Source organism: Megalobrama amblycephala, linkage group LG10 (genome assembly GCF_018812025.1).
Source record: "Megalobrama amblycephala isolate DHTTF-2021 linkage group LG10, ASM1881202v1, whole genome shotgun sequence".
In the NCBI taxonomy this organism is placed as follows: Eukaryota; Metazoa; Chordata; class Actinopteri; order Cypriniformes; family Xenocyprididae; genus Megalobrama; species Megalobrama amblycephala.
Window position 1 is genome coordinate 35537467 of NC_063053.1, and position 27767 is coordinate 35565233.

A 27767-nucleotide genomic window follows, 5' to 3' on the forward strand; every position below is an offset into this window, starting at 1 on the left:
TGCGTGAAGTCTCTATGATGCAGTTGCACACACATCACTGCCCTCCTGAAATGTGCATGAACGTACCAGCATGGATAAAAATGTCCCCAAATGCAACATCTGACTGCAGAATGATTGTGTCAAGAATGTGGAGGTCAGTGTTTGCATAGGATAATGTGCTGGAGGGATGAAGGCCTCTTGGGCCCGAGGGTGGAGTGGAGCTCATGGATCAGGTTTTCTTCTCAGCAGGTTTAAGCTCAAGTCAGCATTAGGACCAGAGATGCTTCTTTAAAATTGCCTTTATGATCACTGCTGGAACAGCCAAGGACCAATCTGCAGTGAACGGCTTCACAAGAATATGTAAGTAAATGCTGTATGTTTATAGCAAATACTGCTCTTTAGTTCATTTAAAATGTGAGCTGCAATTCATAAGGGTGGCAGATCACACTCTGAGTTAAAACATTATTATTCAGCAGCTGAAAACTACAAAACATAGTAGATGGCAAATTTACTGTACTGTTTATTGCATCAGTGTTTTTTTTTTTTTTTTTGTATTGATTGTCCTGGTATTCTAAACTCACTAAAATAGTAATAGAAAAAATGTGAAATATTTACCTTAAAAAAGTGCTTACAAAGAAATGATTGTGCTTTCACCAAATAGAAATGCATGTGATTAGGTACAAGCAATTTTGTAGCAAATGTCTGTGAAGTGCATCTTGTCAGCGTTATTTCACAGCAGTAACCTCCTTCACATTTCAAATGCTTTTGGAATTTAAATGTTAGTTAAATATCATGTTAATATTAATCGAAGCATTTTGCTAGTGTTATGTGCTGTTGTTTTCCATTTTGTGAAATGTGTAGTTTCAATGGGCATTTACTGTACATAATATATAATTTCTGTAGTTCATTTATACAGGGTCTGCAAGTCTTTCCCTGTTGTATGCTCCATCTTATCTTTCTCCTTGTTGCAGGCACATTTAAATCCTGACAGTCTTGATTTCCAAAACTCCAGCTTTGAACAAAATGCTGCTGTTCACAGTCCTCTTGGCTGTCTTTGGCCTTGTCAGATGTCAGGAATTACCAAGTAAGAATCTAACTGACCGCACAACTCAGTATCATGTGAGGATATTTGTTTCAATGTAAATGAAATGGACCTCAGATTTTAAGATGATGAGAATCTCAGATCATTCTGGCTGTGATGACAGGAAGCCAGATATCAGGTGCAGTGAAGTCAATATAGCTATGAAAGAGTCCTTTGGCTCCTCTTATTGACCAGTAGAGGGAAGCACGGACCAGTTTAAGAGATTTCTGCCCAGTATGTCGTCATCTGCGCAGTAGGGTTACTTAATGAAGATTGAACTCTGTCAAGCCTTTTTTTTTTTTTTTTTTGTGGAAACTGATCTGTCAGCTTAATTCAATATCCAGATTCCATATCCAAATGTTTCCATTGGTTTTTCTTTCCTTTTCTTTACTAGGGAATAAAACATGACATAGACTTTGATTAATTATTTGTAGCTGAAAAAAAACCTGTGCATTTACTCTTTGAAAATTAAATTTCCGGCTTCTGAGTGGTCCATTTGCTCTTATCTTTAGCGTATGACCTGTTGGAAGAGTTCCGCTTGTCCGAGTCTAGAGGGGTGAGAAGGGTCAATGGGTCTGAACCTGATGCGGTGGCGTACCGCATTAACCCATCCCTCCACCTCAAGAAGAGCACGAGGTATTTATATCGTCCTTCTGACATAATACTTTTCCACTCTTTCTGCTTTTCCACTGAGCGTAATCATGCTCGCCTCCAAACAATATCTCTCATTTCCTGCTCCTGCTTCTCAGAATCTTCCACTGCTATAATCTGGCTTTTTATTCTGATTTGATCAAATATATGCTCACACATGATCCTCGACGGGATGTATAGCACAGATACACAGAGCTGTCTGTTCTTAAACAGCACAGTCATCGTCCTGAAATGTTTGTATTATATTCTCATGATTTTCTCAAGCTCCAGCAGCTGTTCGTTCGTGTCAGCTGTGGTTATGGCATGTGCTGGGTCTTTCCTTTTGTGTGTGTGGGCCAACAATGCTGTCCACAACCATCTCCCACTAACATCCCCTACTTGACCAAAGAATCATGAGAAGTACATGACTGTAAAACAGCCACCAAATGTGGATCAACAACATCAAAAGAGAAAACGAGAGCTGTGGAACCACACTGTGCGTAAATGAACATTGTTCTTGGAAACATTAAATGCTAATTTAAGCAAACTGGCTCTCTTAAAAAACAAACGGGAGCAGAAAATGGAATTGGAAACAATTGGAGACCATTTGGTTTAGATTAATGCAAAACTTCACATAAGGTCACTGTGAAAGACCACAATTTAGCAAAAACGTAGGCATGTTTTTGGAAATGGTAATTATTCAGTACAAGTAGTAACTGTTTACATGTAATCTGGATTACATAATCAGATTCCAAAAATTAAGCACTTGTAATTATATTACATTTTAAAATACTAGTAAGTAGACTACTGTGTTTTCTCAACGTTGCAACAATGCATATCTAATCATGATTATTATTTATCACTGAGTCATTTAACCATGTATTACGGTCTCTGAAAGGCTTCTGTCCTTCAAAACACACTGAAATGTACAAATTCACATAATTTCATACTTACATGCAATCCAGGGATTCCCCAAGTGACACCTGAGATTTTAACTTAATAAGTTAGGCCAATAATAATAATAATAATAATAATAAATAAAATTAAGTTCATGGTTCTCTGATGTCACATCACATGCAGGTAAACAAATTATATATATATATATATATATATATATATATATATATATATATATATATATATATATATATATATATATATATATATATATATTTAGATTTTTTATTTTATTTTAAAATTATTTATTTTAAATTTAAATTTTTTATTATGTAATTACTTACTAGATTTTCATTAAACTCACGAACCTCAGTCTGGTAAACCGTGATGTAATATTTATTACACTTCATTTGTTAATAACAAAGAATGGAATATATTTTCTTTCCCTTTGTATTTTTATATCAGTATGGTACAAGATTATCCTATTCAAATCAATGTGATAAATGAGTTTTAATCTAAAAGCAATCAAAAAGTAGTCAGATTACATTACCTTAAATATCTAATGTAATGGATCACGTTACTAACTACAATTTTTGACATGTAATTTGGAATCAGTAATTGACTATCTACCCAGCACTGACCACAATATACTGTATATCAAAGTTCCACTGTACCCACAGCTTATAGGACATTTATTTTTTACTAAATCTTACTAATATTGTCATAATATTTATCCTTGTAATGCATATCCAAATAATCTCCATGAGAGAATCTCCAAGGTTCCCAGAGTGTTGACACACAAGCCAACTTTTCACTCGTCTCTTCTACACGTTCTAGACATACTGACATGTCTGTGCATTAGTCTCTTTCAGCTGGTAAGAAAGTCTTAATGAGTAACTTATTGAATCATTCACTCAACCAATTCTTTCAACAACACAGATTCATTCTGGAACAAAACACCGCTACTTTGTGTTGCTTGGAGTTGTGCAGAGGTTGATTCTGATTTGGCCTTGTCTGCAGTAAAACTGTGTTCCTTTCTCTCTGCCCTGTGAACTTCACATACGCTCTCACCCATCCCTCCATCCAGCGACATCTACCCAGGCGGTCTACCCTCAGACTACTCTATCATTGCCACCTTCAAAGTGACCAAGGACACTGCTAAAACATCCTGGAATCTGTGGCAAGTCAGCGACCCTGAAGGACGGGACCAGGTGGGCCTTCGTTTTCAGGGTGACACCAAAACCCTAGACTTCTTCTACACCAGCCCACAAGGCACACAGATGCTGCGGACCTTCCAGAGGGTGGAAAAACTCTTTGACGGCGAGTGGCACAAGCTGGCTCTGAGTGTGAAAGGAGAGCAGGTGAAGCTACTGGTGGACTGTGAGGAGGTCAGCGTGGAGCCTCTGGACGAGCCGCGGCCGGTGATCCGGCAAGGTTTTACCTCCATCGTCAAGAGGGCTGTAGGTGACCGCTCTGTCTCGGTGAGTACCAGGGAATAATATTTAACAGGAATTATCAGGCTGAATGGAAATGCTATCACCGTTTACTCACCACCATGTTGTTCATGGTGTACTCCAAAGGAGAAGTAACAAACTGAAAATGTATTTCTGAAACTTTTATAACATGCTGAAGATTATTTGCTGAAAATCATTCCCTCCAGTTGGTTCTCGTGTGTCTTGTTAGTCTCATAACCTTATGTGCCATGATACGTGTGAATATGAATAGCAAATGAGATTGAGACTTACATTTTACTACTTGTTCAGTTTTGTTTTATGGAAAACACCAGCATGAATCAGCATGAAATTATCTGAATGAACTGAACTGTTGTACAAATATTCAAATTCTCATTGTTAAGCATGATGAGGTAACATATCACACTGAAGAATGCTGCTTATAAATTACCATTTATTTAAAATAAAAGTTCTTATTTGGCAAATAATTTCCTAAATAGCCTATAAACACAGGTTTAACTCTGTTCAACCTTAAACTGTCACTGTGTCATTACATCATTGTTGGAAAACACTCTTATCAAAATTATTTTTGTTAGTTAAGCTTGTATATATTTTTAGTTAAAGCTGTTAAGTTATAAAGCAATATCTCATGTAGGGTTTTTCCTTTGTGTTTTATATAATGACTAGGCACATGTTCTCCTTGATTGGTTTTCCCTGAAGAGAAATGTGTTCAGTTGAAAACAAAAGTAAAAGAGTGACACACGTTCGTTGCATCTAACCGTGAAATGAGAGTTCCGTGTCTTTATTAAAATCAACACATTAAAGATTTATCTCTCAACCACCCACAATTAATTGGCATGTCCGACCCGCAGATTATCTGCAGAATCCGTCGATATAACCGCGATCCGTGCATCACTATCGAACGGTTTGAGAATGGGCAGGAAACCCGGAACAGAACCGTGTAGGTGGGAAAGGGGTACTGAGTTTTGTTGACAGCCGGAGGCAGCACGAAATTTGATGGAGGCAGAAAAAAAAATGTCAATAACATCAACCAAATGTTTATCTGATTCCGTGTAGGTTCTAGTACTGCAATCTCAAGTTCATTTCCGCCCATGTATTATGTACTCTATTAACCCCCCTCTTTATTAACTATTTACTCTGAACATGAAAGAGCCTCTGGTTAAAAATATAGCTTTGAATGTAGGTAAGTTAAAAAAAAAAAAAAGAAGAAGAACAAACTACATTTTAAACAAAAAGCTGAGAAAATATATATTTTTTTATTTTTGTCAAAGACTACAGTGTGTAAAAGCAATGCTTCTGTCGCTTATTTCTGCTTCTTTTTTTGCCAGTGTTTTGATCCAGAGATTCTGTACTCTTTCAGAAGAAGCATAATAGCGCCCCCTACTGTATAACAGTGAAAACATGGATTGACTGAAAATTTCGTCAATGGTGGGGAAGTGTTGAGTCATAAATTATGAAAATTTTTATCAATGGTGGGGAAAGAGTTAAGGTATTCCACACCAAAACTGAATTGTTAGTTTAAGTTAAAATATGTAAGTTTATCAGATAGTACTGTATGTAAAACATATGCTGGGGTACTATCTAAAAGAAGCCATTATGTGTAAAAAAAAAAAAAAAAAAGTATTTAATATAGGCAAAGACAACTACAAGACATTACAAATGTAAACGTGTAAAGGCAGGGCCCCTTAAGACCAACGTATAGTCATCAGATGAGTACTTGCGTACTGTACGTGCAACGCCAGATTTTTGTAACCATGCATACTAGTACACGCAGGTCGCACATGCGCATTTAATTTTTTTTGCAGTAATTAGTGGCAACTATGCCCTGGGGGTGTCGATTTATAAGGTAGTCGAAGAAATCCTGCATAAACAGAACTACATAGCTGCATAAACTGCAGGCTACAGCAACAATTGAGGTCTACATAGACAAGAGACTGTGTGAAGAGGTTAGAAAGTCCCTCATTTGTTCAACTCTAGCATGAAAAAAAAAACCAAAGACGTTTATATGGGTTGTAACTCATGGCGAGAGATTGTTCAAAACTGTCTTTGTATGCGTACGAGTCAAATGAAGTATACTTTCCAAGGCTGTGCGTTCCACTGTGCGCGTACACTAGCGTGCGCATAAATAAAACGAAGTATACCCAGGTGGGGCCAATGGGCTGGAGCCCAGTCTAGTCCAATGGTAAGTCCTGTCCTGAACCTAGGCGCCTTGGAAAATGTGCCTCTATCTGCACACCTATACAATTCAATGCAGTTTTCAGCTGAAATGATTACTAGTGGCAGTAAAACACCAACTTTTTTTTTTTCTTTTCACACAAATTATGATTACAGGGGCAGATTATCGATTAATAAAGACTTTATTTTGATTGACATTTTGATGTCTACATCCCATAACCAGCTCCATGTTTGGCTTTTGTGACACTGTAAACTTGCTCGGCAGCTCACCTGGTACAGCATTGCACTGCACACGAGTACTGTGAAACACAAGTCACTATAAAAAAAACTCAAGGACTTGTAGAAGCTTGGTTGCTTAGGCAAATGTATTTTTATCTCCCGTCTCTCACTTTTGTTAACACTATAAAACACTGTATTTGGATAAAACTGAATGAGCTTTTAGTGCCACTCACTGGACATTTCACTTTGAAAGTGTGGCGAAATGTGCGAAAAGCAACGTAATATCATTTTCCCAGAAATGTCACCACAGGCACGTATTTCCAATGATTTTCTTAAGAATATCTTGATCAAAAAAAAAAAAAAATTGTACAGGGATAGGCCAAATATACATTGACTTTTCTGTATACTAGTATAAGCCAAATCAGAATAAGCCAAGCATGCTTAAGTATACATTTAATTATATATCTGATAAGTACTTATTTCTTGTGAAGGTGGATCTGCAAAAGATGGAAGTCTCCTGTGATGCTGATCAGGCATACTCTGAAGGCTGCTGTGAACTTTCCAGCATGGTGAGTCAGTTGCCCCGTGTGTGGGCTCTTGCCCTCTTCTGTTTGAGCTTTCAGCTGTTCGTCAGCCTGTTCTCATCAGCTTGATCCTCAACAGTGCGGAGGATATGCTGAGATTGGTTTAACTGCAGGAAGAGGAAGAGCAACCTGTAAATGCGTACATGGACAGCCGGGTGTCCAGGGACGGCCAGGACCCAAGGTAGCCAAAATCTATCATCTGTCTTCCTAAACAATAAACTCTGTAATGCAATCTCTACAACTGTATCGTTCTTCCGTAGGGTCACAGAGGCCTGCCAGGGAATACGGGAGAGCCAGGCAGAGTGGGCAACTGGGTAAGAGTTCTGTCTGAAATCTCTCACCATAGTGTGGGACTCCACTGTGTTTGAGTTGGTCAAACAACAAACAGCAGTCGCTGGTCATTAGGGTCTTAATGAGAGGGCATTAATGGACAAACATGCACGGTCAGGAATGAAAGCAAGCAGAGAGGATTGAAAGAAGAGATAGAAGGAATTAACCTGGAATAGATCCTGTCTGGGAAGTGAAGTTGTGGAAAATGGCAGTCGAAGCATTACTGAAGTACAGCATGATGGAAACAAGAGTCAGGACTCGCTTTGAGAAAATGGTAAACACTGTGGCTTCTCTCGTTCGGCAGAGCATCCTGTGGTAGGTTTATATTTACTGACAGCAGCAGTAATCACTGTCAACGATAGGCTGTTACTATTCTACACTAGCTAAAGCCCATCATAAGTATGTGGCATTCAGAATATTTAAGAATGAATAATAATACAAATACAAACCAGTGTGTAAAGCAGTGTTAAATAAAACTGCCACTTGCAGGCACTCTTTTAAGGACAAACCAAGAAGGTCTATAATATCTCAGTGGTGCATTAGTTGCTTGGCTGGTTCAATAACCCTTGGAAGTATGAGATTTGCAACCTACCATCTTTGCTCATGGAACCGTAAGGATTTTCAGCCAGTAATCTGAGCTGTAAATGTCATGTGAATAATCACAATAAAATTTACATAATGATAATGCTGATTGTCTAATTGCACAAGAAAAAGTTTATTTCATGCTTTTTTTTTTTTCATTTCAAATTAATTTGTATAGCGCTTTTCACAATGCATTTCGTTTCAAAGCAGCTTTACAGAGAATGCATGTCAACATTACAATTTAGAGTAATCTGTTATCAGAGTTGACTGTGTCCAAATTAATGTAATTTCCGAAATGTACATATGCAAATCACAGTTATTCTAACAATGTATTAATTTAAGGTAGAAACAATGAGCTCATGGAAATTATGAATAGGGTACAACGGGGCTAAAGGCGCCTTTGATTTTACTTTCCTCTAAACCACTAGATGGCACAAAAACTTGCTTCGTTTTTCAAAATGTACGTGCAAATTTGTCTGATCCTTGACGCATTCTCGGGCAGCAACGCAAAGTTGATTCTGAGGTAGTTTGATCTAATATTTGATGCTTTTTAAAATGTTGTTGATTTAAGTAGCAAATAAGAATCCATTAAATTAATGTTTGTATTTTCAGATAAAGGTCTTCTAATGATTTTCAGTTTTGTTCAAGGTAATTCAAGCAACAGTTTTTCAATGATGGAAGAATATGTAAAAGTATGGTATTTGGGGCAAAAGGCACAGTAATTAAAATGATAATGAATAGCAGACTGACTTTTCCATTTGTTGACGTGACATGGTTAGATTCAGATGGCAAATATCATATATGAAAATGGGAATTCCATCTTAGAGATAATACCCATATTTAATGAAACAATCATATTTAAAAAAAAAAAAATTATATATATATATATATATATATATATATATATATATATATATATATATATATATATATATATATATATAATCATTTCATAATAAAATATCATTTATTGTTACTGCTGTGAATCTATATTAAATATTATGGGATCTCCTTCAATGCTTTCAGAATCTTTACTTTTTAAATAATTTTGTTTCTGTATTTTTAAACTATATTTTTATATTAACATAGGCCTATTTTAATGACAGTATATTTATTGAACAAAAATGAATTCTTTTATTTATCAAAATAAACAGAAAATAGTACAAACTTTGCTAAAGTGATTCTTTTGAACAAGTATTAACCTAGACATTATTAAAAAGCACATTTTTTCTTAAGGTGTGCCTTTAGCCCCGTTGTACCCTACATGTTAACTTTTAAGAATTCTCCAAAAAATAATTAGGCAATGGTAAACAATCTATTATTATATTTATTTTATTTATTTAATTCTTTATTTGACAGGGACAATGGACAATAAAAGAGTACTGCCCCAGAATTAGCTACAGAGCTAAATCTCATCTGCATATTATATTATATTATATTATATTATATTATATTATATTATATTATATTATATTATATTATATTATATTATATTATATTATATTATATTATATTATATTATATTATATTATAAAAAAAAAAAAATCTAAAAAAATCAATGTTTGTTGATTTTTCAGACCAGATTAGGGCTAACATTGGCATGCTAACCAGCCAAACCTCAACTTTGGGACAAACACAGAGGTTTTGCATGTTTCTTGTCACTTATCTGAGATATGTCTATGTTCTAAATATCTTGCATGAACTGGAAAGGTTGAACCATATAGTTTTCTGGGAAGGTTTCTAAGCGATTGTCTTGGCTTTGTTCAGACAAGGATTTTTTTGGCTTATACTGTACGACTCAAATTCCTTTAGCTGTTTGTAGTTCAAACACCAAAAAACCACATAAGATCCAAATTTTACAAACCCAATCCACACCACATCCATATGTGGTTTGAAATCTGATTAAAATCAGACTTTGGAAATACATTTAAAGACTTAATGGTCAGATCAGATTTCAGATTTCAGTTTTTTTTCATTATTTGGGATGTGATGTGATAGTAACATTGACAGTGCAGTAGAGTCTACAATTGCCTGACTTCACTCATTTACACTCGCATGCAGCATTCAATTGAGTGGTGAATGTGTTAGCAGTTTTAGACAGTTTATGAATGAATGTCTAAAAACAGTAATGCCTTAGACATTTAGGAGGTCATGCATTTGTGCAACATGTCAATGGTGACACTCAGTCCTAAAGACTGAGAAAAAGAAAAAAAAGACAAGAAAATTGGTGCAGTAAGAACAAAGTTAAGGACTTAATTTACTGTAAGCACATTGTGGCCCAAATGCCAACTGTACCAACATAAACACCCTTGATCAGTTGGTTAACTCATCTGAACTATAAATAACACACAGGGAAGGCTAATTCTAATTTAAATATTGGATCAAGGTAGGCTCTGAAAAAAATATTTCTCCATGATGAAAATAACAGATTTTTTTTTACTTCCGGAACATTACCGTTGCACTCCTTCAGAAATGTTCTGGGACACTGTGCATAATGTGACTTTTTAAAATGCTTCCAGAAGCGTTATATTTACGGTACACCCACTTGCTTTTGAGTTTGCAGGGGTATAAATAAATAAATGGAAAAATCAGTTGTGGCGTCAGTCTCAGAGTCCCTGAGACGAACTCAAAGGGAGCAAAGCTATTAGAGTCTAAACAGGCCCTGCAAATATACAGGACAATGTCTGCCGATCAGCTTAATTAAAGGACATGGCATTGTGCGCATCAGGATCCAATTACTTGTATACATTTGGGCTATGCAAGCACAGTTCATGTTCGTGAGCGACCTTGGGCGGTGAACTTGATTCTTTCCACCCCAGAGTTATGACTAATTTACCTCTTTGATCTGAGTCCAGTTCTCTGTGGTGTGCTGGAATAATATCTTTAAAAGTCAGACCCGGCAGCGTGCGACGGAGTGAACGTGCCCTTTTCCAATTATTGACAGTGTAGTCGCTCGTGTTAATCAGTCAGAGAATCTATACTATCTTTCCAAAATGCACATGTTCATTACTTTGATAATGAGCGCTGTAGGAGGGGGCAATGTGGTGTTTACTGCCTACTGAGTGTATTTCCCCCGCAAACACACTGTACATCTGCTGCTGTGTGTGGGGTCTCTTTTGTACCAGGAATAGTTTATAAAAGTCTTTACTGTGTTTTGTGAACCCCTGTTCCCAGAGGTTACTCCACTAATTGGCTGTGGCACAGAATTTAATGTACTGAGGAAGCTGTTAGTTAACTGTGTTAAGTAACTCAGTGTTTCATAATGGCCAGTCATTTTGCTGAAAGTGACAAATGAGCAAAGTGATGTCAATGCAACGAAGTTGAGAAGAGTTCAACCTTATGCAAAAGAGCAGTGTGGAGACCAATGGGAATGCACACAGAGAACCACCTCTAGAAACTACAGTCCAGTAGGAATGACTAAATACAACCAACAGCAAAGAGGCTCAGCACCTCCAGTGGTTTAAAGGATCAGTTCACTTCAGAATTAAAATTTCCGGATAATTTACTCACCACTATGCCATCCAAGATGTTTAGGTCTTTCTTTCTTTAGTCTAAAAGAAATTAAGGTTTTTGAGGAAAACATTCCAGGATTTTTCTCCATATACTGGACTTCACTGGGGTTCAACGGGTTGAAGGTTCAAATGTCAGTTTCAGTGCAGCTTCAAAGAGCTCTACATGATCCCAGACAAGGAATATTTGCTGTGCTGCTCATGCTCAGTTAAAGCAACAATTCATTGTTTGTGGTCAAAATGTCCATAACACAAAAAAGTAGTAACCACACAACATGTTATATGGTTTAACATTGTATATGATTATATGCAGCAATCACTTGACAGGCTGAAGATGATTGGACGACTACATTATTGCATGCAGTTTCATTTCACCCACTAGAAGCATTTTCACCAGTGTGAAAGGACAATTGGCACTCACTTCCTTCACCCTGCTTACCCTTCCAGTGTGAAATAGGCATAAGCCTTGATTACACACTGATGGTGATTAAAGTATTAGTTCACTTCAGAATTAACATTTCCGGATAATTTACTCACCACTATGCCATCCAAGATGTTTAGGTCTTTCTTTCTTTAGTCTAAAAGAAATGAAGGTTTTTGAGGAAAACATTCCAGGATTTTTCTCCATATAGTGGACTTCACTGGGGTTCAACGGGTTGAAGGTTCAAATGTCAGTTTCAGTGCAGCTTCAAAGAGCTCTACATGATCCCAGACAAGGAATAAGGGTCTTATCTAGTGTGATGATCAGTCATTTTCTAAAAAACAAAACAATTTATATACTTTTAACCAAATTCTCGAAAAACTGTGCAAGCGGAGCATTTGTGGTTAAAAAAAGTATATATTTTTATGTCTTTCTTTTTTTTAGAAAATGACTGATCATTTCACTAGATAAGACCCTTATTCCTTGTCTGGGATCATGTAGAAATCTTTGAAGCTGCACTGAAACTGACATTTGGACCTTAAACCCGTTGAACCCCAGTGAAGTCCACTATATGGAGAAAAATCCTGGAATGTTTTCCTCAAAAACCTTCATTTCTTTTTGACTGAAGAAAGAAAGACATGAACATCTTGGATGATGTGGGGGTGAGTAAATTATCAGGAAGTTTTAATTCTGAAGGAAACTAATATTTTAATCACCATCAGTGTGTAATCAAGGCTTATGCCTATTTCACACTGGAAGGGTAAGCAGGGTGAAGGAAGTGAGTGCCAATTGTCCTTTCACACTGGTGAAAATGTTTCTAGTGGGTGAAATGAAACTGCATGCAATAATGTAGTTGTCCAATCATCTTCAGCCTGTCAAGTGATTGCTGCATATAATCATATACGATGTTAAACCATGTAACGTTGTGTGGTTACTACTTTTTTGTGTTATGGCCATTTTGACTACGAACAATGAATTGTTGCTTTAACTGAGCATGAGCTAGTCTGGGTGCCAGCCCGAACCCCGCCCACAACATTTTTTGGACGGGAAGTTCGGTCTGGACTCGATCCATTGTGGAGTAATTATGCTCGGCTCCCAGAAGGCCGAGCCAATCAAATTGCCAGGGCAGGCTTTAATCGATGATGGACAGGCTATCTGCGGTTACGTAACCACCCACGTCATCAAAGAGCGCTTGGGGAGTTTGATTGACAAGCGATCTAACCAATCAGAACGCCGCATCCGCCATTTTGTTCGACAAAGCAGTCAGGAGTTAGAAGATTAACATCGGTGGAGTTAAACTTGAAAAATTGTGCATATTGACGTCTTTCCGCGTTTGAAACAACATTCATTCTCATGTTCATTCATGTTTATTTGATGCTATAAATGGACTAGTAGAAAGAGATGATCGGTTAACGAGCCTCTTGAGCTGAGGCGCTACAGCAATCTGTCACGATCATGGTCACAACACATTAAAGAGCCACAAAACGGTTTTTATTGTTTGAATTTTTTTAATAACTACACAGTTTGAAAGCTGGGACTTTGTTTAATATCATAAGTAACCTGCTCTGTCTCGTCTGTCGATGTGTTGTCAGTTTCCTCTTTGCTCCACGATGTATTTTCCACTCTGTGTGGCGTGACAGCGCCACGGCTTGTCGGACAAAGCAACAGTAACTAAGGGGGGCGAGTCTTTGCGAAAGGTCAATTAGTTTACAACAATGATGGCTGTTGTTGAAGAACTGAGATGTGTAGATTCCGCCATCGCGTCCGTTATAGAAGATATCGACAGCGCATTAATTTTAAAAGAGGAACAGAGGACCGCGATCAAGGCATTTGTCGATGGGAAAGATGTCTTTGCCGTCCTTCCTACGGAATTCGGCAAAAGTTTGATTTATCAGCTGGCCCCGATGGTCGCTAAGAAGAGTTCTGTTGACACCTATGCGTCGCTCAACATACGTCACTTACTCTGTAGCTCTGATTGGTTGTAGGTCTATCCAATTGAGGTCTTTCCTGGATCGGTTGAAATACGCCCCCATAATCAAAGCCCAATGGAGCAGTATCAGACTCATATTCTGACTAGAATTGAGTATGACCACGTCAGGCTAAGCATGAGCAGCACAGCAAAAACACTCGGTGCTAAAACGTTCACGTCACTTCTGCTTTGCTCCTGCTCCTGTCTCGACATGCAGAGCGAATTCTCTAAATATGTGTTGATCATACTCTGAAACAGGCCTTAAGAGGTTCTAAGCTCCATTTAACACATTTCACCATGTTTAAATTCATTTTGGAGAATTCCAAAGATTTCTCCCCAAATCAGTCAAGAAAAACGGTCCTTGATAATGGTTTACAAATGAAGGGAAAGAAGACATATTACACAATTAGACCTAATTACACATCTGACCTCTGTGGTGCAAGAGCAAGTTAAATCACCAGCATATTGTTAATGCATTGTTAAGTATGTGTCATTTACTTTTTAAGAAATAAATCAAGAAAACAAACTGTGCACAGGCCTTAAGAAGTTTAGACTTCCACTGCTTGCCATTTAGATGTAGGTTTTTCTCATTATAACCCTGGAAGCTATTGGCAGTTGTTCAGTTGTGTGAGTAAGGATCCTGTTTGGTCAAGTGCATTTTTATACCAACATGGAGGGAACCGTTTCCAGCCGTTCTGTAGCTCCAGGCTCTCATATAGTGGAATACATGCTGCCTTTTTCCAGCACCGTAAACAGAGTTCTTTACGTCTTTGGCCAACCTTATTGGCTAATTAAATTCTGCATCTGTTGCCATTGTTACATTCTATTTACTATTACAAGCAATTTTGCAAGCATTCACCTCAAACCTTCTTGTTGCAGGGGATACGTGGGAACACTGGAGATTATGGACACATAGGAGAACCTGGACCTAAGGTGAGTGGCTTCGTTGTACAGTCTCTTGGTTGGCACTGTTGTACAGACTCGCTCACCGGTCAACTCGCGTCCCACAGGGTGAAGAAGGTATCAAAGGAGAAAAGGGCATGAGAGGACTTCGAGGCCAGGAGGTAATGTATACGAAAGCAAAGCCCACTTTGACGGACTTGTAGCTCTGCCTCCAAAGTTTTACAATGACAAATCATCTTCTCTCTCACAGGGTGACAGAGGACCCAAAGGCCTGAAAGGGCTAAAAGGAGCTTCAGGCCATAAGGTAAAAACATCATCAGCTGGTTGCAAAAACAGCCAATATGGTTTGATGCAACACCACTGTACCTTATAGATTGTTGTTTAAAAAAAACTGTAGAAACCAAATTTTGATAGTACCACACAAAGAAATGATGTTCTGTATCATAGCTTGAACACATCACGGTAAGCAATGCATTGGACATTGTATAAGTGTTACGGTATGCATCTGAATATAGGGAGTGCGAGGGTCACCTGGAGAGAGGGGTGAAATCGGCCAGCCAGGGGAAGTTGTAAGTTCTGTTCTAAAACACTCCGCTTCGATAAAATACATGCGAGATGGATTGTGTTATTGGGGATATGAATGACTCATTCGCTCCCCACCACATCTCCCAGGGTGCAGCAGGAGAACGGGGATACGAGGGGGTTGTGGGATATCAGGGAGTGAAGGTATGCTTTCTCTTTCACTCTGATTTGTTTTTGTCTCTAAAACATTTGTTGCTGTGTTTGGTTGGAAATCTCACAATTCCCAATGCTTCTTGGAACAGGGAAATGAAGGCTTACCCGGAGCTGAAGGATCTCGAGGACCACGGGGTCGTCAGGTATGAAAACAGTCTGGGGACCTTCTGCGTTGTGCTGCATGACATTTAAAAGCCATGGGCTGATCTTAAATTTAAAATTTGACACTTCAAGGGATTATCTTTGCATGTGCACATCTCTGTACTCATGGAGGTCAAAGTGGAAAAGTTTTAGGACTCTAAGGGGGGAATTTTTATTCTATATTTTAACCTAAAATCAAAAGGAGAAACTTTATTGTGAATAAACTAAATAAAGCCTATTATTAGGGTTATTGCAATTTTAAAACATGGGCTGTTAAAAGGAACGCAAAGCTTCAAGGAAACCCACAAGCTTCAAATTCCTGATCTTTTGGGGTTTGAAGAGAAATGAAACTGTCTGCAGGGACAATTTAAACATCAGCAAAATTGTTTGCAAATGCCAGCTTTAAAAATATGGTGGTTTGGGGAAAATTAAAGCTCAATTCAATATTTCTAAGATTGCATACAGATTCTGACCCAACTTGTGAGGACATCCTGCCATATACAATCCACTGACATCGCAAGTAGTAAAGCTGGACCTTTGGTCTTTTTGAAATGATGCAAATATCTTGGGAATCTGACTTGATGTTTATAATCTGTCTCTGCTCTGTGACAGGGGATTGTGGGAGATCCCGGTGAGCGAGGAACACCTGGAGAAAAGGGAAAGCCAGTACGTATATTAGTTATCACATTCCCACAAATCATGCTGCTTTTTACACTCCTCTGCTAAGCTTAACTGAAAGATGGAAACATTTTTGGCACACACATAACTTTTTACTCTCCACAGGGTATTCTAGGCCCAAAAGGAAGAGTTGGTGGAATGGGGGGAAAGGTTGGTTACTTGTCAACCGGTCATAATGTCAAATCATTTGTTGACCAGAAAGTGAAATGTCTAGTGTTGCTTCCTTTGAATATTTCAGGGTATTGTTGGTGATCCAGGTTTGCCAGGGCGAGATGGAGACCCTGGAATTGAGGTATAGATTGCTGTTTCATATTAAGATCAGAAATAATGATTTACAGTGCTTTCATGCCCACTAGTTTGCTTAAAATGTCATGGTATAAATGCATGCAGGCTTATCAAGGACCACAGGGACCCGACGGAAGACATGGACAAGTTGGCGAAAGGGTAACCTAACTCTCCCTAATCAACCACTTCCTTATAGCAATCTAAGAATTAATAAATCAATCTTGTAAAAAATATAAAAGGAATAGAATGGTTTATATGACATAATGGTCTTTATCATTTCATGACCTGTATTTTACCTCTGATGCACACACTTAAATACTCTAATTTTTATACACTAAACTACTGTGGTTTTTACACTGCTATTCAGCTAGTGAATGTAAAGCACCACAGCAAAGTTATGCAACACAGAACTCAAACTATTCAACAGTTCTTTTCTAGTGAATTGCTTGCTACTTTAAGCTTGACGTCGACTAGTCGCTGGTCATGGCCTATAGGGGCTGCAACAGGATAAGAAATCTTTGAAAACCACATTTACGCTCAGTTTAAAAACTGTTAAAATGACAAATAAATACATACTCCAAGAGCGCTCCACAAGACATGTTTGATTATACCATCTGGATGCTCAAAATTGATCGAGAGAATGCACTTTTTAAACAGCTTATTGAACATGTAAGTTGCAGACAGTAGCCCATTGTCACGCGCGCACAGAATCGTTCAGTAGTGCAGAAATGTATTGTGAACACTGTTCTGTGATTTATCAATAAAATAGCTTAGAAACTGAAAAGTTCTAGCATATATTTCTTAGTAACTAAAACCCACAACTTTACTATTAGTAGAGAGACGCGGCCTGGTAGAATTAATTCACACACAATCACCCTCTCATTAATGTATTCATATAAATGTAATCTTTACTGTGCTACTTTATCTGTAACTGATTCAGAATGAGCAGAAACCTGTGAGAAATATAACGACCCAAAGACAAAAGAACTGATCAAAATAAGCTGTTATGTATGAGCAATAGCCTTGTGGGCAGCGCTGTGTCATATGCCGTTGCTGTATGTGTCCGTTTAAGCACAAGGAGATGTGGAAGAGGAATCAGTTGGCGCTATCAATTCGCAAGTGTTTGCACGCTATCTGAAACGTGTCTCTGTGTGTGTGTGCTTCGGGTATGTGTGGCTGTGTGCACAGATAACAGCATGCAAATACCAAATTGAGTTCTCTTTTGCCTCTTCTTGCACTTGAATGGTTTAAAATCGCTTGAATGTGTAAACTGGGAAGATAAAACATGCAAATGATTAACTATCACTCTAAGATGGTTAAACTTTGCAATTAATCAGCGAATCACATGCGCGCCGAACCGTGGGGGTGGGGCCTGGTCTGTACATATCATGGATCAACTATGATCTGCTGCTGCTTTAAATGCTTGAGCTCTTAAGAGCAGGATGGATTCTGATTGGCTGTCAGTGCTTCTTATCATTCATCAGCTGGAAATATTGTTCTGAAAGTGATTCCAACGATGTTGCTTCTCTGTGCTGTTATCGATATAATTGTGGTGTGAATAGGCCTGTACTGTGTTATGTGCGCTTAAGACTTGACAATATGTAATTGTTGTTAAAAAGTTAAAATGCATTAATAAGCATAGTTTTTATTATAAAATATGTTTAAATACATAGTTTATATTAAGATATAGTTTGTGTTGTGATACATGTTGATTGTTCAGATATAAATTTATAATCGATATTTTAAAAATACTAAAAGAATCATTAACGAATCAGAATCGTTTAGGGAAATCAGAATCAGAACCACTATTGCTAAATTGCTTTATGACCCCCATCTCTAAAGAAGCATTTGTCTGATTGGGTGTAGCTGTGTGTGCTTATGTAACATGCTTTTATATTTCACACAGGGTGAGAAAGGTGAACAAGGGCCTCCAGGGAACATGGGCCCACCTGGACTTACAGTAAGTGCTCATGTGAAGAAATGACCAGTACACTGATCCATATGTAAATACCACCTAAATATTTTACCTTTGGACGTTTACGACATAGAAATACACCCTGCCTTCTGGTAGATTTATAAAGTGCTATAATCTCCAGGGGCCACAAGGTTACAAGGGCTCCGCTGCAAAGCCAGGAAGACCGGGATTTATTGGGCCCCCTGGAAGAACGGTGAGCTATATCCCAAAGCTTTTGAAATAGAAGTTTATACCTTCCAAAATGCTAAAACATGTCATGTCTCTTCATAGGGGCACATGGGAATACCCGGCAGACCAGGCCCCAAGGTAATGATCTCCAGTCACTTATGAAACACAAAATTAACACTACTTCGTTTCATTAAAAGGGCATTTTGAATTTTGCAAGACACTGCAATGGCTAGACAGGGCTGGGGACAGGGCGTGATGTAAATCATCTCCTGTAAATCACTGTCTTGTAAATATACAGCATTTCTATATCGGTTCATCAATCTTTATAGAGGGGTCACTGCAGATGTATAAGATCATGTGTCACTCAGTACTAGCTTACTGCAACCAGATATCCCAAGATCCAAAGAAAAAAGCAAAAAAAAACTTTGAGGCCTACATTTTCTTATGTAGTGCTTTTGGCATCTATACAGAATTAGAATGCTAAGAATATGAGCATTTACAGTGAGCAGCAAACCATCAGATGTACAAATGGGCTAATCTGCTGTGAAAGACAACCATTTAAACATTTGTGAAATGTATACTAATACAACCTGTCACCAGATTTGTTTAAGCCCTGACAAACTGCTGCAATATCTTCTTGAAAGTAGGAACTGACCCATTCACAAAAAAAAAAAAAAAAAAAATGGAGTGAATGGAGGTAAGCCAGAACACACCCGCCGTCATCTGAAAGCATAGAACCCCAGCATGTTTTCACACTGGAGTCATGTCTGAGCAGTGCAGCTCTTCACTGGTTAGCACTGCAGTTTTTGGCTGCATATACAGTCACTTGGCTCTGAGTGCAGTCACACTAAAAGTGTGTCAGACTAAAACTGTTGACTGCTCTGTTCTCATTCCAGCATCAACCCTTCACTGATATCTAAACTTCTGAGAAGATTGCCACACTTCATTTAAACATGTCGCTGCAGACAAGACTTTTCATCAACATATTTGAAAATAATCAAATTTCCACAGGGGCTCTAGCATTAGATGACGAAGCATCATATGGTGTTAATAGAGCCACGTATTTTCCTTCTGTGGTCATCTGTTATCTAAACATTATTTCAGCATCACGTGGATATTGCCATAAGTGCTAATGACTCTTAACTACTGTAAAGGCACATTTACCAGAACATATTTTGTGAAATTTGAACGACCGGTCATCAAGGTAAGAGCCTACATGTTATGTAATGTAATATACATGGTTAGAAAGTTTTAGAAAATGGAAAGTATACAAAAGTTAGAAAATGGAAAATATTGGGTTTGTTCCTGCCCCTTTCATTTCAGGAATAGAAGCAGGGTCTTTGGTCTAGAAGTCAAATGCACACACACATCTAGAAAGAATTATAAAAATAGTTATTGGTAGCAGAAACATTGTAGCAGCACACGGAACATCATGTTCATTGTGTAGAGCGTCAGTAGAGTATTTGAGAGCCAGAGTACACAAAATTAGATCACAGGCTAATGTGTCAAATTCCAGGGCAATTTTCCGATTAGGACACATTACACCAAATGGTTTTCCTCAGAGTTTTACAGCCCTCTTTTCACACAAACACAAAGTGATGAAAAGCATCACCAGCATTTTGGGATTTCCCCTCACAACATCTTGACTGCAAATCACATTTGTTGTATCAAATCCAGAATGCAGTTGCAAACATTGCTTTTGTGTCTTCCAGGGTGACACAGGCATTCAAGGGGTCCAGGGAAACAAAGGGCAGAAGGTAATTAACGACACTCATGCATTTCATTTCCTGTTGACACATTTCCATTATCATATGGTTCTAGTTTCTCACAACACCACCGCATTGGTTCCACAGGGTGCAAAGGGAGTCAAAGGACCTAAAGGCAGGGTAAGACTGTCTCAGAGATTGTTCACATTTTAGTTTGACTACCACCATGGAGCTTTCATATAAGCATTAGCGATGGGCTTTTGATCTGTCCACTGTCACAACAACAGAAGAACTCCAGTTGGATTACAAACAACCAAGTGATGGCCACATGAGCGTACTGTTTGAGTTCCGTTTCGTATTTCTTTCCAGGCGTGCTGTCGAGATATCATTCAGAAATATGTACACAGTATAAAAGTGCACTTGCTTGTTTATGGGTATGTTTGTATTTTGTTTGTTTTCCAGGCAGGAGACGCCGGTGTGCCAGGGCAACAGGGAAGCAGAGGAAAGCGAGGCCCCGTTGGAGAGTCAGGTAGAAAAGGCCGTGTAGGCTCCAAGGGAGTGAGAGGAGACGGTGGTCCAGTGGGCTTTCAGGGCCCTCCAGGCCCACCAGTAAGTCTAAAAATACAACTCATACCTTCTGTTTTCCAGTTGAACACTATGGTCAGAAACAGCATAAAGATGAAGAGACTGTCCACTTGAACTGGAGAAATCATAAGGCTCGCTATGCAGTGAAGTCTCTGCCTTTTGGTTCAAAGAGCCAGTCACCTTATTGCTAAAGGCACTGCCTTGTCTTATTGCTCTACAACATGTATGGGTTGGATAGACTGGATTCAAAAATATACATTTTTAGCCTGACTCGTGACAGGGAGTGTAAATATGTGAGAGCAGCCCAGGGTCTCTCACACCACGCACAAGCTGCTCCGACAGTACTGAGAAACACCAGACTCTGAGTTTACATTTCTTTAGACTTTTTTTTTTTTCATTATTTAACTGTATGATATGATAAGGCACAAGTATATAAATAAAAATAAAGAAACAATATTGCGTAGATACGTCACTCGCCCGTCATATCCTTAAATAGAGAAAAGTGCTCCAGCTGCATTGACACATGTAAGAAAGGCTGACATGGAGCAACTAAATCTCCAATCTCCAGGAATCACCCATTTTAAACATACGCTGAACAGAGGAAAGTCTGATGGTAGGGCTGCACAATTAATCGCAATTAAATCGCATGCCATTTGCCAAAGCCTGTGATTATTTAATGCGCAGCTTGTCAGAGCTTTACAGCTCTGTGATCAGTATAAACAGAAGAATAAACAGAAGATTGAAACGCTTTGATTGATTAAACATGACTAATAAACACACAACTGCCTTATTCTGTGTATGAAGCCACATCATCTCACAGAAGGATGCTTCAACTGTTGTTATGAAGTGAGTTTGAAGTAAATATGTTATTTATAGGTGACTTTCAGATGGATTAGCATTTGGAGCCCTACTTCATTGACAAACCACACATAAAAAAAAAAAATATTTGCAACCTTTGCTTTTCATAATCGCACAAAGCCAAATCATTCAAGTGTTATTTTTCGAATCGTCTGATTAATCGTGGAGCCCTATCTGATGGCAAAAAGAGAACGTGATAGAGCTCACAATAAAACAAGAATCAACATCTATCAATCCATCTAAACTGGTTATATCTCTGAAGCTAGTGGGCCAAAAGCTACATAGTGTACCTTTAAGTACTGATACAATTCTCTGGCCAAAATATTATGATGCATGGACATATGGTTGTAATCTCCCAAGGTTTTTTTTTTTCTCCATTTTAACACCTATTTGCCACTTGTTTGCCACCTGATGTCACCTGTTGGAGTTTGGGTTCCTTGCCGCTGTCGCCTTTGGCTTGCTTAGTTGGGGACGCTTGACATTTGACTTGACATTTGATATTCAACAGTATTCTTGACATTTATTCAACAGTGCTTTGATCTGCCTGCATTGACACTATTCTTGAAGAGCTGCTGTGCAGCAAAAATTATGTACCAGTTATCAATGTAAAGCTGCTTTGATACAATCTGCATTGTAAAAAGCGCTATATAAATAAAGGTGACTTGACTTGACTTAATGGCACAGCTCTTCCCCCCATTTAAGCAGAAACAGTAGAAGCTGTGCTCCTATTCCTGTTACTTGGATAGAAAATAGCTGCCTGGACATGTTGCCAAAATGGCTGCCACCTGCTTGAGGGACTTTATGGACTTTATGTTAGGGTCCATAAGCAAATGAGGGTCCATGAGTAACCAAAGGTCCATAAGAAAGCTGAAATGCAACCTTTCCTCCTTACTTAAGCTGAAACAAATGTCTGTTTACAGCTTTGTTAGGTGTTTTTGTTTGCATTTCACCAGCCGACTAACAAGCATCAAGACAAAGCCTTCAAAGCCTCTAGGAGATTCAGCCCTTGTGGCACTTGGCGTAACATGCATGAAATATGTGGTAACTATTTTGGTGTCAAGATCGCTAGTAAACGCTTTCTCATTAGTGCGGCTTTCTTTGCAGCTCGGGGCAAGGTTTTCATTTAGTGTGGCTGTAAATCCATAATGAGGCTGGTGAAATATTGTTGGCTGTATTTGTTTCTCCTTCATTACACAGCCACACATTTCCAGAGTACCACGGGCGAGAGGTGCTCTGATCTGAGCTCCATGTTTCAGTGGTAATGATCTCTTTCATAGGGCCCCACTCTCCCCGCTCAACATGTTATCGAGGTCTGCAAGCAGGTGGTGCTGGAGCAGATGTCTACATTTGCCAACTCTGTGAAAAGAACTTGCGCGGCCGTGTGCCCGCTCTATGGAGACGTGCCAATGGGTGCCCCAGGTCCCCCAGGATCGAAAGGACCACCTGGACCTCCAGTAAGTTTCCCACCTCTGAGAAGAATTACCCCACTACAACTCTGGAACAGTCTCAATTTTGCTAGCCCTTGGAAACAAAAGCATTTAGATGTGGTTTGTTTTAGACATCACAGTTAGCACATGTTAAACCTGTTTTTGCCATAGTAAACTAAGGAAGAACATGCTCCATACATCAACTTTCTTCCAGGCCAAATCTGATATGTACATAGTGTGAAGGCCTCTGGAGAGTGTGCAGCAGTGTTTGGCAGAATAGGTTGGAATTAAAACATTCAAAATTTCCAAGTCCCCGTGAAGACAAATAGGAAGTCACAGACGAAGCACTTGCTTTGTGTTGAATGGTTTTTGGAGAGAATCCCACCTTCACTGGAGTGGAAAGCCTCTCCATATTTCTCAAGCAGATCTTTTTTTCAGACTTCTCGAACATATTCACTCAAGGGGCCCAAAGGCCGATAAAAGTTCACAGAGCCTCAAATTTAAACATGCAATACATAAAAGGTTGTAAAATTGAAGGTTGTGGAAAAAACTGCATTCAACATAAAGAGGCTTTCTCTTTTTAAAACTTCAGGATCAGCATAGCAAAGAGTCTACAGAGACTTTGATTCTAAGGTTCTAAACGTATAGTTCACCACTATCATTTACTCACACTCATGATTATCCAAACCTGTATGACTTTATTCCATGGAATGCAAAAGATTTTTTGCAGAATGTCTAAGCTACTATTTTTCCATACAACAAAAGTACACATTTGCCAGTGGCTACAAAAAGTCTCCTGAAGCCATCGAATAGCATTGTGTGAGGAACAGACCTCAAATCAATATAGCTCAGAGCTGGTAATTGGTAAGTTGCTGGTTTGATTCCCACAGATACCCATGATTGTTCCCTTGATCAAGGCTGTTCCAAGGAAGTTGCAACTGAAATAAAGATACTGTCACTTTGGACAAACAGTGTTTGCTAAATGACTAATTACTAACAAATAACTAAATTTGCAACTATTTCTTGTAAAAACTATTATAATAGGGTGATCCTGGCATTGATGGTCTTAAAGGAGAAATCGGGCAGCAGGGATTCTACGGAGAACCCGGTGACCTGGGCAGACAGGGTTCACCAGGTACAGTAAACCATCTTCACACTGTAGTACATATTGTACAAATAGCTTTTTGGACATACACCAATACAAGGGTGGTCCTCCATGTTGGAGCCTTCACGCTAATCATATGCAGTTGCCTTAACATCAGATAGCGTAAAAAGTTACAAATAAAGAACGTGCCCAGATATAGAGAAACAATAATGCTGTGAAGGGCATCTGTCAGTATTGCTCTTGGCTGTGTTCATGCATGAGGAACTAGCATAACAAATACTTCTCAGCTGGAAAAGCTGCCCAAGTGAGCAGACCATATGAGGGATTCACCTTTACAAGGAACTGTTGTCTTTTGGAATGGGATGTGTCATGAAATAAATAGACATCAGCGCCTGTGTTCTTAAGTAATGGTAGTCTGCAAGCGTCAGTGGAGGAAAAGTAATAGCTTTATTAAACATGAGCAGATGTGCGATGACTCTGCCAAACGGCATTAATGAGGCAAATGAGTATACAGGTGCAACAGTTCAAACTAAGTGTTTAAAGAAAAAAAAATTACCTATATTACCTTGTTTTGACAGTATAAAATAATATAAAAGTTAAAAATGTCAACAAACTAGACAAATGTTTTGCGCTTGCTTGCAGGTGGGGTTATGGATCTATGTTAGGGAAGCTACTTTGAAACTTTTTGTTGCTTCTCAATGTGCAGATTCTGCACATTATTTGATTTTCCAGAATCATCTGTATTTTTAAACCCTTTCCAACAGTGACTGTATGATTTTTGAGATCCATCTTTTCACACTGAGGACTCATGATAAATGGGGTGTAAACTTTTGAACAGGATGATCGGTTTAAATTGTTCTTAGTTAATTGGAAGGTCTTTTTTTTTTTTTAAATGTGCTCTTCAGAAGCTACATGTTTCCCAGAAGACAAATATAATTTTTAACAAAGTTTTTTAATAGTAATAATAATAACAACAACAAAATGATTAATTTGCCCCATGGCCCGAGGCTGAAAGTGTTTTGGGAAAATTCCTGGATGTATAGATGCTTCACAACTATAGTTATGAAAGGCATTACTAAAGCACAAATTTTTCACTGCAAACAAGATGCAAAATGCTTCTGTGCAGGGGCAATGAATTGTAACTGTAGCACTAGTTGTTCATAATTTACTGAATCAGCATGTACCTCTTGCATTGTATGTCATGAATGTCATTTCAAAAGCTTGGTAGACTTTGCTGTTACAAATGACAAGCCATTATTTTGCATTGTTAAACCCGGAAGACACCAAGCCGATGTCAAAGAACTAGTGGCGACGAAAGCTGACTGTGTTTTCGCCTCTCATTAGCTTAAAATCTGCGCTTGAAAAAATCAAAAGGACTACTGGTGACTGTCAACTAGCATGTGCGTTCTGTGTCTGCGTGTAAGTAAATATCATTCTATACATTATCAGCAGGTTTTTGTCATTCAAAAAGGGAAACCGAAACTAGGACTGCAGATGTAAACAAAGCAGCGATTGCGTACCATTTTGAATATCAATCACACTGATCGTTTTCTTCATTCCAGTCAGCTCATGTTATTATGAAAATATTTGTGCATTTGAATGCTCAGGTAAGATGATGTAAAATTATAAAAACATTCTGTCTGTACCGTCTTGACTTTTTTGCTCGCTTTCATCAGTTTCGCTTTTATTCTCATGCACTGACTCGTTCGCTAATCTGAACAGCCAATCAGAGTTCTCTCTATCATGGATGGCCCAACTCCGATTCAACATGCTGAATCGGCCCAAAAAACCCAGACGACATCCAACTAGAGCCAACGGTGCAGAACACACCGAAAAACTAAGCCAACCGATGCTTAAAAATGACCCGACATTGCCCGACGGCCTTTATTTAGTCTGGCAGTGATGTCATGTATCAGTTTCCTGCCAAAAACAAGTAACTTTATACATTTATTCAGTAATGACCTCAGCACACACATGCCTGAAGGTGTAGGACTCGAAGATTTAGGTGGTTGTTCATTTTAATAAAATGTGTTTGCCACAGGTGACAGGGGAGAACCAGGAGACAAGGGAGCTAAAGGCTATGGCCTTCCTGGCCACATTGGGGAGCAGGGACCAAAGGGTAACATAATAATGAACAAAAATTAACCTATCTTGTAATAGAAACATCAGATGAGATCAAATTAATCTCACAGCCATGTTGGTTGACTATGAAGCTTTTTTTTTTTTTTTTTTTTTTTTAATATATTTCAATATAACTAGGTAAGCGTGGGCGACCCGGCCAGGCCTTTGATGGACAACCAGGTCAGATGGGAGAGAGAGGCCATGTTGGCCAGCCTGGTTTAAGAGGCCACCCTGGACTACGTGGAGTTCCTGGAGTCTGTCTGACGTCTGGGTGTGCCTTACTCAATGCTACTTCTAATGGATCGCCACAACAAGTATCTCAGCAGGCACCTCAGCGGGCACCTCAACGATCACCTCAACGATCACCTCAACGGGCGACTTCGAGGTTCAGAGGACGCCAATGAATGCACCCTTGAAAGAAACACTTGGAAACATATGGGTCAATGTGTGTGTAGTAGTATGGCGGAAGGATTAGAAACTGAAATTGTGAGGTGAAGGGTAATTAATGTATATATAAAACTGAAATGTGTCCATTCAAAGACTGAAACACTGAAAAATGCAAAGCTATCACAAACTGCAAGAAGTTAAACCCGTTGACCAACTTTTATTATAATTGCAAATTAAGGTAATTTAAAGATACAGATAAAGTTTGCCTATATTACCCAATGTACATGTAGTTTCAAAGTGATCTGCACATTTTTCAATTTTATTTTCAATTAATGCTGTTTATAATAAAAATGAAACAAATTAATATCTAAGCCTTCCTCTCTCTTTCTATTGACTTGTATCATGTTATGTGCATTTTTTATTAAAGTTTATTGGAGATTCAGAACTAAAATTTCAGAGAAACCGTAAATCTCAATATGGAGTCTGTAGTCCATTACAGTGACAAGAGCAAATCGCCTATTTCACAAGGTTTATTTTTCCATACTCTAGAACATACACCTTAGCTGGATGTGTATTTCTGTTGTTTATTGAAACCAAACTGAAAGAAAAAAATAAATAAAATACTAATTTTGCACTTCCTCCCCTTTGTTATGTTACAGAGATGAATACATCCACCTGCACAGAAACAGGTTAACTCCAAAGGCTCCTAATGTTAGGAAAGTGGCTGTTTATTTTCAACTGTGTGAAATAGAGCATTATTAGTTTGTTTGGTTAATTTCACTGTGGATTCTTTGGTAAATCTGTTGTAATTCAACACAGGCTTTACAAACAGACTTTACAGATAG

The 27767-nt window shown here is 38.5% G+C and overlaps 1 protein-coding gene across 1 annotated transcript; it reads left to right on the forward strand.

Moving 5' to 3' along the window:
* Positions 1-27286, forward strand: zmp:0000000760 (collagen alpha-1(XXII) chain). Its single transcript, XM_048205900.1, has 27 exons — positions 1-339; positions 951-1063; positions 1573-1696; positions 3675-4068; positions 6945-7022; positions 7117-7218; positions 7298-7351; positions 14728-14781; positions 14859-14912; positions 15002-15055; positions 15267-15320; positions 15424-15477; positions 15576-15629; positions 16240-16293; positions 16411-16455; positions 16544-16597; positions 16696-16749; positions 18497-18550; positions 18687-18758; positions 18836-18871; positions 20446-20490; positions 20587-20619; positions 20902-21048; positions 23160-23336; positions 24354-24444; positions 26456-26533; positions 26674-27286. The coding sequence occupies exons 2-27, from the start codon at positions 1003-1005 to the stop codon at positions 26937-26939; spliced, it is 2343 nt and encodes a 780-aa protein (XP_048061857.1). The 5' UTR covers positions 1-339; positions 951-1002; the 3' UTR covers positions 26940-27286.
* Positions 27287-27767: the final 481 nt, after the last annotated feature.